Here is a 9,644-nt window from a genome sequence, read left to right as displayed (position 1 = left end):
CGATCATCACAAAACCTCTACTACAACCCCGCTCAATCAACAAAATGTCTGATCAAGAACCTGTTCCAAAGCCAGAAGGGTGAGTATAGAACGAAAGAACAAAATAAGCCCAATCAAGCGATCGTGGTATGATCAACACCTTTTAAGGAATCAATCAAAGATATAATCGCTGAAAATCGATAACGGTATACAATAGCATTAGCATAAAAGTACAATAAAAAGTGTGAGCAGTTGCAGGTGAATAGCATGAATAAATACGATCACGATGGTATCGTACCTCCGATTGGAGTTGTATTCACTCCATACAATCCTAAAGAATAAGCTAATTTGGCAAACATAAATCGAATAGGTTGCCAAATCGTTCCGTATTGCCAACCACTTTTCCATATCCAACGGAATGTGCTGATCCAATCATTTAGCAATTGATCACGATCACCGATTGCCAATCGACCAAGATCCGGTAAAATGCCCCACTGTTTGAATAAAGGCGCGAAAAGAGACGACGTCGCTTGAGCTTCAAATAACAATACGTCTTCAATACGATAACTGTAATGCATCGTCAGATACATCTCCTCGGCTTTAGCTTGAGCTGCGGCATTCATCAAGAATACGAGAGCAAATTGAACAATGCAGATCCCGATCAAACAGACGCCGATCGTGACAGTAGAGGTGGGCCGGATGGTTCTGACAGGCTTGCCTGCACCTGTATATGATCTTGCAATCCTTTTCAGCCGTTCACGGGCTTCATCCAATTGCCGAACGTACTCCTCATCCTTACTAGAATCCGTTAGGTCGGCAACGGTCAAATTGACAACGGTTCTTTCAGGTTCGCTTTTGATGGTGTCATCGGGAATTGGGACCTCCTTCTTCTCCTCTCTATCCTTCAAAAATTTGTTGAATTGTTCCAAAGCGAGCCTGAGTGGATCATCACCGATCGGTGAGAAATTCGGCGCATTCATCGTACTATTGGATCGATCGTTGTCTGAATTACGCTTCTTCCGCGGAGGCGTTGATTGCAGCGGGACGTCTGCTACACGGGAACTCTCAGAACCTTCTGTCACTATTTCATCCGGTATTCGAATTGTTGGTATACTGTCCTCTTCGTTGTTGTTGTTGTCATACGACCCTTCCTCTTCCTCACTTTCCTCCGCAACGGGTGTAAAAGTCGTAATGAACTCAGGTTTTGGGCTGAAAGATACCCTTCGTTTGCCCTGTTTTACCGGGATCTCATCCTGACTCTTTGCTTCCTCCTCTTCTTCTTGCATGATGGAAAAGTGACCAGGTGAATTTGGCAAATCTGGATCGGGTGAATAGAGCTCCTTTTTCACTTTGGCGGCCGTCTTGGCTGGATTGAGACTTGGAACACGAGCTGATAAACTCAAAACTTGTGAAGCGCCTCCTTCGCCATAAGTTCCACGTCTATGACGATTCCGTCTAGGAGATGATGAGCTTTGATTGCTAATCTGTGGTGAGAAATTGTTCAAATTTGGTGAAAGCAGTTGCGGACTGGCTGTTGGGCTGGTTCGGTTTGGGAACGTGCAACTGAGTACCGAATCTGCCGAAGACGCAGGAGAGGCGTTGAGAGGGGAGGAGGGATGATGTTCTTCCGCTTTTATAGCCGTTCCATTCACCTTTCCATCCTGTGCGAATGGCGGTGCTAGACCTAGACTGGGTATTGTGATTGAGGGTGTTGAGCTCTCGTTCTCGCGTGTTTCTTCGATCATATTTGCAGCTCTTACAGCTGCTAGTCTGGCAGCATTGGTCGATCGAGTGAAAGCATGAGCGGGATGTAGATGACCATTGGCATTCCGTTCATCCATCTCTAGATCCTCGTTTTGCAAAAGATTCGTTCTCAGATCCAACGAAACATCTCGGGTCGAAGGCGGAGAAACGGCCAAGATTGGTGAAGTATAGGGCGGCATTTGCATCTCATCTCCGTGTTCCATAACCTCCTTTCCGTTTGTGTTGCTTGAGCTGCTACTGATCAATCTTGCCAACATTTCCGAATCTTCTTGTTTCCGCAACCTTTCCACCCTTCTTCTCTGTCTTGCCTGTTCTTTCCTCACCCTCTCCGATTCCCTCCTCTCTTCTTCTTCCCGCAAAAGTCGTTCATAAACATTGCTTATTGATTTGCGTGCTGCTGATTGGGCACCGTTAACAGTACTTGTTGAAGCTCTGAGAGATTTGGATGGACTGTAACGCGGCCGTTGAGGTGGTGATGATAAGGGGAAAGCATCCAAGATTTCATCTTCATCCATTGTTTTATCAATGGGATCCGAAGCGACAGATCGTGTTGGCAAGTCGTCCATCTGTCCGGGACGAGCTGTTGAAACTGAAGCATGATCATCCAAAGAAGATGTTCGGGTATGAACGGATTGTTGTAGAATTTTTCGATTACGAGCAAGGAAAAGACGTCTGGTGTACGAGTTGTCTTCATCTCTGGGACGTTGAGGGAATTCCTCTTCTTCTTCTTCACTTCCCGCCATCATGCAACCGCACAAACCTCCATCCGTCTCTTGATCGCTACAACGATGATCATCGGGGTATAAATTCATCCCGATCCCCGTTTCATTGTGACACAAATTTAAGATTTAGTTGGTGTTCCTAGCGTGAGATTGACTCAAGTGATGTTAAAAGGTGGCAGGCATAATGTATGGAAAAAGACGCGTTAACTCACGCGTACAAATCATCAAGCGCCGCGCCTTCTAAAAGAACCAACGGGTAAACTATCTCAACCGATATTGAACATACAATAAACAGATATGGCATTTGACATTGCATCCCAAGTAAGAGCTATTTTCAATTTGTTCGGATAATTGTGGAATATTTAATAACAAGAATAAAGATAAAGCAAGATAAACACATGCTTTTTACAGGATAAACGACTTTTTTTGTGCAGTCTATAAAATACACGATTTCCGCCCTTTCTTACGAATGAGATCCAAAAGCTAATAACGTTTCGGCTGCCAATCTATCACGATCTTCTCCTCCACGTTTTACCGGTGAGGATAATTGTGTGTGATCGCTAGCCGAAACAGCCCTTTGACGCAACGGTTGAATGGATTTGAATGGTAGTCGACTGGAGTTAACGGCTTTCTCCGCCACTTTCCTTCGTTTCGGATCAACATTTTCATCATCTCCCTCATCGCTGCCAAAGAACCCACTATCATCATGACCTTGCGTGGCTTCCGCAGCTTTTCGCTTTGCTTCACGAGTCCAACTATCCGTCCAATCCTCACTGCTACCCAAAGATGCGCTCGTTTCGCGAGAAGTACCTTTTCTTTCCTTCAACACCTCTTGATCTACATCGCTCACCGATCGCATCAACGTCGGCAACGAGTTAGCAGGTCTGAATGGGCGTGTTTGCAATCCATGGTGAGAAGAATGACTGGGAGCTTTGCTTGAAAGTGATGAGCGCGTTCTTTGCACGTTGTGGCTATCCGTAGATCGGCGATGATGCTTTTGGAGGGCGAGTCTTGATTTGTTGTGTTGACGGATTCGATCTTTGAGAGAATTTGCAACATCCATCATTGCAATCCTCTCAACAGCTTTCGATCGATCCCGACCTGCTTCAAAGTCTAAGCTTGCCACTCTTGCCAAAGCACTGCGAATCTTTGGAGTTTCGCTTGGTAATGGTGCCAAGGGTGGACGTGCTTTGACGGCATCTTGTTTTTGTTGCAATGCTATTCTTGCATCAGCCTGTTGAAGGTATTCCAATCCTTCTTTTGATAAGCTTTGTTGTCGTTTAAATTGTTGTCGTAAAGCTCGTTTTTGAGCAATTCTTCGTAACGTCTTTTCTTCATCTTCATCTTCGCCATCCTTTTTGGTGGTATCGCGGTTCTCCTTGTCGCTTTCGGGTGTTGTTTCACTCGATAAGCCACTTGAACTGCTCTGCATCCTTTGCCAGATTGTACTCTGATCAAATTTACCAGTATTTTGGAATGGCTTACCCATTGGGGCGCTTGAAAGCACATCCAACGGTTTCGGCATATCGACAACGTTTACTGCCAGTGTTGCTGGTGGCTTCCTGGCATCATTCATGCTCACACTTCGTGTCAGTTGCGATGGCTTTCGCACCTTGTTGGCCATCCTGCTTGCCACAAGATCATTGAGAACATCACGCAAATCTTTAATGGTATTCATTTTGGGCTCTTGTGGCTTTTCGACCGTGAATGTGTCCAAGGCCATGGCTAGTGTAGGCATAGATGCAATTCGTTGCAGGGGAATACCACTTCTCTTGCGGACTAGATCCAAGATTGGAGCGGAAATCTTTTGCTCCTGAGATCCGGAAAGGCGCTTTTGAACTTGAGCCTCGATGGATTTGTCTGCTTCTTCTTCATCGCAATTCTTCTTTTGATCGACGGCGACTCCCTTTCCAGCAAAGCTTGCATGTGCAGCAATTTCATCCAAACTGAACCATCTCTTCAATCCGCCTTTTGATGGGACGGCATCCTCTGCAGCATCTTCCTCATCGTCCAAATACTCTTCTTCTACATATTCTTCGTTCATGCTTACATCATCTAGACTAAGGTTGGGACCATTGACCGTGACAGATGCTCCACGAACACCATCAATTCCACCAAATCGCGTTGCACGTTTCTTCATTGCTTGTCTGCGATTTTGAAACCAGATTGAAACAGCACGAGTGCTCATTCCCAAAGAATTTGCTAACGCTTCTCTCGTTACAACATCAGGAAAAGCGCTTTGTTCGAAAACGGAAGCAAGAATGTTGGCTTCCCTTTTATCCGTCCTTCTACGTTTCTTTCTGTTTTCGGCTGAATTTGCGCTACCTTGACTGATGTCCGCTTCACCGGATTCATCTTCGCCCATTTGATCGAAATTGATCGCACTCAGATCTACCGATTGATCTCCCACGAGCTCATCAGACATTGAAGTAGAAGATGATCGAAGGCTTTCTCCTATACGAAAACGCGTTTCAGACGCGTACGGTTTCATTTGTTCGATACGTGAAAGATGAATGCCATCACGAGGACTTGATTCATGCCACGAAGGAACGCGATGAAAAGCGCCTCGGGTAGCAGAGCTGACTGTTTTACCCAAAAGACTAGGCGTACGTTGATGACGAAAGGGGGTATTACGCTCTTGTGCATAGCCAATTGAATCCAAGCTTGGTATACGTCTCGTTAATGGTGTTGGAGTTGAATTAATGTTTGCCATTCCAGTCTGTGCTGCAAATCGACCATCCAATACTCTATCCATTGCCGGAGAGCTGGAAGATGGATGTTGTAAGTAGGCAGAAAAGCTTTCATCCGATTGAGCAGATGATTTTGAACGACGTGTCCATGATGGAATATTGTTTGACAACGTTGACAGAGGCGGCAAGCTCGTCAATGTTCGTGTCGAAGGGTCGACTGGTTGATAGTGTGTTTCAGGTCGATACATGACAATAAATTAAGAGAGAGAATGTTGTTTGTTGTGTTGTGACTTGAGTGAGCTATTGCATTTCCGAATCGTCAAAAAGGTGGCAAGGTATAAATTTGGGGAAGAAGGCGTGATGGCCAAAGCTTTCGATTGCGTGTAAATGACGTTTTCCCTTTGATTGCTTCTCGATCACTTGCACCTTCACCACCACCAATTCCCTCTGTTGGATGAGGTATTCTGCAAGATCTTGAGAGTGAGAAAGGTGTATTAAAGTTGATCTGTGTATGTGTTCAAAGGTGTTGGCTATTCAACCCAAAACGCCTGCTTGCCTTCCCTTGCAGCTGCTCATTTGCCCAAATAAAAGCGTGAACGCGCTTTTTACGCGACTCTCTCTGTCTTATTGCATGCCAGACAAATATTCAATAGCCTCAGCCTGTTTGTTCATCAGATCAATCAATTACGGAATCTCACGCTTTATTTTTTCTACTTAACTTCTCGCGTATTACGCGCTGTACCACGTGCGACTATTCATCATTGGTGTCCCATTTCCTGAATTTATACTATGCAATTTACGCGCTTTAAACGTGTAAATAGCACACAGGCTGATCAAGGAAATCGGGAGTGAACTAGAGAAAAGTGTTGGATCATCAATCTTCATCATGAACAGCATGCCACTTTGGCTATGACGTATCTGTTACGATCAAGGTCAACAATTCAAATATGCAGGAATAATATACGACATCTAACAAGCGATGGAAGACGACTTGTTCTAGGAATTGAAAGTTCTTGTGATGATTCCTGTGCCGCATTGGTATCTGCTCCCATCACTTATCCCGATGGAAATTTCAAGGAAAGAGCAACAATTCACACCTCAATCGTACGCAAACAAGATCATACGATCACAAAAGGCATTGAACCTTTGAAAGCCACACATAGCCATTCTGCAGAACTTCCGATAGCAATCAGAGATGCTCTCCAAAAAGCCAAAGAACAAGGCGTCATTCGAGATCCCTGCAAACCGGAAGAGATTGATGGGATTGCCGTTACGCAAGGTCCAGGGATGGCAAGTTGTTTAATGCAAGGATTGACCAATGCAAAGCTATTATCAACATTATGGGAAAAGCCTTTGATTTATTGTCATCATATGGTTGCCCATACCCTGACACCTCTACTTACCAATCCGGTGGAATGTGAACCTATTCGATTACCCTTTTTGGTGTTGCTCTTGTCTGGAGGTCATACGCAGTTGGTTCTGTGTAGCTCTTATACCGAATTCAAGATCTTGGCCGCTACTACTGATACTTCGATCGGAGATGCATTGGACAAAGGTGCAAGAGAGTTAAACGTTCCATTCGATTGGGCAACAACTGCTCCCGGTGCAGCTTTGGAACGATTTGCAGATGTGACTGGATCTGATCAATTTCCAATGCCCATTCCAGTACGTGGGAAAGCAGAATTTAGCTATTCAGGATTAAGAGCAGCTTTATTCTTTCTTAAACAGAAAAAGCCGGAAATTTTTGAGCTTGAATCAAATCGTAAAACTATTGCTTTTTCTTATCAAAATGCTGCTTTTGCACAATTGCAAGATAAACTGCAGATGGTCTTCTCGGGAAAAGGATCCATTCTTCCGCCCACCGTTGATGCAAATTCCATCACCGATCTCGTCGTTTCGGGAGGCGTCGCGAGCAATGCACACCTTCGTCAAGTATTGCAATCCACTTTGGACAAATTGGACAGAACAAATGTTCGATTGCACTTTCCGCCTCTTTCTCTCTGTACAGATAATGCAGCCATGATTGCACATGCTGCTTTGGTTCGTTGGGACCCAACCAATGACCTCTCTATGAGTCCTCGTGCTCGTTGGAGCATGGAAGATTATCCATGATATTTGTAACACAATCTGTATTATTAATCTCTCTCGCAAAAAAAATCGGAATAAAGAATTGAATTAAACGATACTGGATGTCATTATATGAAGCGATTGTGTGTAGAGGATAGTTAAAATGTGTTCAAAAAATCTTTCAATCTTCCTCCTCTTCGTGACTTCGTCTGCCTTCCACCAAAGATGCGATGCTGACCCGATGTTCCGGTACAGATGAAGGTGGCACATAAGGAGGAGATGCTTCCGCTTCCCGATCCTCATAAACAACACTCTTTCTTCTGTATCCATCATGATTATCGCCAAAGCGAGAAGGAGCAGGCATATCGCCACTCGTAAACGGTCTTATCCGTTTACCACTATATTCATCTTCTGCTTCGCGACTACGTTTGAGCAAAGGTGGCAAAGCAGGCGGTGGACCACTCGAAGAAGGAGGTCGGCTTAGCGAACTTTGACGAGGCTGAACGGAAGCGCTGAGCGGAGGCGGTTGAAATTGGAAAGGAGATTGATTTGATGGAGGAGATGTTCGTTCGCCGTTGCCCAAAACGGGATAAGCAGTTCCCGAAGATGATGAAGGACGACGATGTGAATCCATGAAACTGGGAGGCTCCAAAACAGACGATCCACGCGATCCTGGACGGATTGCAGAGCTTGTACGTACGTTTGGCAAAGTGGGACGCATTTGAGATCCCATTGCTCCCGCTGCATATGCTCCTCCAGGAGGACTTGTATATGGACGATCTTCACTGCTTGATGTATAGGAAGGAAGAGCAGCAGGATATGTGTGTGTTTCCATCATGCTTGGTCTTCTGCTTGTAGGCGTTGGTGGCAAGGGATGAGCAGACATTCCCGCAGCGCCATGAGCAGTACCGGGTCTGCTTAAACTGCTCAAGGGAGGTAAGATCGGACGATCGGCAACGCTCGTTGACGGTCGTGAGCTATAAAGAGGGGGACTTACTCCGCGTGCGCCTCTAGGTACCGCATCAGCATATCGATCTTGGTATGAATGTCCACCATAAGCATGCTCATCAGGTGGAGCGTACCCGTTATGCATATGTGGCGCAGCATGACCTTGCTGCCAAGGAGAACTGAAAGAAGGTCGGGAATAGCTTCCAGGAACATCATAACGATAGGAAGACGGTTGCATATCTCCAAAAGCAGGACCAGAAGCTCTTCTCTTTGCTGCTGCCAACGTATTTGCACTTTTTCCAGCTGGAGCTTGATTTACTGCCAAGGCAGCTGCACTTTTTCGTCTGTTGACCATATTACCGTTGGCTACCGTTGGCGCAGCCGGTGGACCGGTCTTGCTCAGAACCTGTGCTTGTGCTACTTGGGAAAGAGCTGCAGAGGCGGCCAGATTGGAGTGCAAAGTTGTCAATTCCTGCATCATGATTTCATTACGGTCTTGCTCATCAGCATGAACGGTTTGCGCATGTTGGCGTAAATTGTCTAATCTCGAAAAGGCTTTGCCGCAATGACATCTAAAGGGTCTTTCTCCTGTATGCTTTCGAACATGTCTTGCCAAATGTTCACTTCTGGTGAATACCATTTTGCAATCGCCAAAGCCTCTGCATTGAAACATTGTAACGTTGCCGGATGAATTTGCACCCGAATCAGCGGAAGAAGCGCCGGAAGTTTCGTTAGACGTTGATGCTGTTCGATTGGCAGGTACACTCTCGGCTTGCCTCTGTTTTGCTTCATTTGGCAAATCTGCTGCGCGAATTGCGGTGGTATTTGCGGCAGGATAATGAGAATAATACGACCCTGAAGGTGATTCCGAGTAAGGACGATTTGGTTGCATTTCCAAAGAAGATCGTGTTTGGTCTGAATAGGAGTATCTTGGAGATGTTTGTGGTTGTTGATTGTATGAATGACGAGGTGGAGAATAGTCAATTCGACGTTGCCCTACAGATGAGATAGGCTGTAAGGACATCATGAATGATGAATGAAAAACACAACAATTGTTGTCTCTTTGTGATGGTGATTGTTGTTGTTTAAAAAAGAGCGTTCCTTGTTTTGCGCCCTTTTGGTGGATCGAATGCGAGGGGGGGTGTGAGTGGATTTGGTTTGGTGTACGTGCGCGCTATGCCAGGCACACCCTTTTTTTCTTTTTTTAACACACAAAAGAGTCTCTTCGCCAAAAAGTGCCTTAAAATTGTCCGTCAGTCTGCGTATATCAACTTGTATGAAAGAAATGGAACACAATCAAAGTACACATTTTGTGCCCTGATCAGGGCGGCGTAAAATAAAAAGAACAGAAAAAACACACACACATGCGTGGGTCTGACAACTCAGGGCATAAATCCCACAAAGAATTCTCTCCGAGTCTTGCGTGCGCGAAAGCATGATTCCTTTTGTGACTGTTATTTTGCGTCATATCTTC

The 9,644-nt window shown here is 45.3% G+C and overlaps 4 protein-coding genes across 4 annotated transcripts; 1 reads left to right on the top strand and 3 right to left on the bottom strand.

Annotated features, from left to right (window-relative positions):
• Positions 1 to 170: 170 nt before the first annotated feature.
• Positions 171 to 2,614, bottom strand: FA14DRAFT_160865 (uncharacterized protein). Its single transcript, XM_025498866.1, has one exon. It carries the CDS (start codon positions 2,484 to 2,486, stop codon positions 261 to 263), a length of 2,226 nt encoding a protein of 741 aa, XP_025356191.1. The 5' UTR covers positions 2,487 to 2,614; the 3' UTR covers positions 171 to 260.
• Positions 2,615 to 4,599: 1,985 nt separating this feature from the next.
• Positions 4,600 to 4,830, bottom strand: FA14DRAFT_122321 (uncharacterized protein; the record flags this gene model as incomplete). Its single annotated transcript, XM_025496513.1, has 1 exon — positions 4,600 to 4,830. A coding segment is annotated over one exon (231 nt), but the record flags the coding sequence as incomplete, so codon positions are not given.
• A 1,138-nt stretch (positions 4,831 to 5,968) lies between these two features.
• Positions 5,969 to 7,335, top strand: FA14DRAFT_48642 (peptidase M22, glycoprotease). The gene has a single exon (XM_025502411.1). The coding sequence runs from the start codon at positions 6,065 to 6,067 to the stop codon at positions 7,265 to 7,267; it is 1,203 nt and encodes a 400-aa protein (XP_025356189.1). The 5' UTR covers positions 5,969 to 6,064; the 3' UTR covers positions 7,268 to 7,335.
• Positions 7,336 to 9,364, bottom strand: FA14DRAFT_48631 (uncharacterized protein). Its single transcript, XM_025502409.1, has one exon. It carries the CDS (start codon positions 9,195 to 9,197, stop codon positions 7,404 to 7,406), a length of 1,794 nt encoding a protein of 597 aa, XP_025356188.1. The 5' UTR covers positions 9,198 to 9,364; the 3' UTR covers positions 7,336 to 7,403.
• Positions 9,365 to 9,644: the final 280 nt, after the last annotated feature.

This window comes from Meira miltonrushii (genome assembly GCF_003144205.1).
Source record: "Meira miltonrushii strain MCA 3882 unplaced genomic scaffold FA14scaffold_2, whole genome shotgun sequence".
In the NCBI taxonomy this organism is placed as follows: Eukaryota; Fungi; Basidiomycota; class Exobasidiomycetes; order Exobasidiales; family Brachybasidiaceae; genus Meira; species Meira miltonrushii.
The sequence above is the reverse complement of the archived record's forward strand: the minus strand, read 5'-3'. Positions and strand labels throughout refer to the sequence as shown.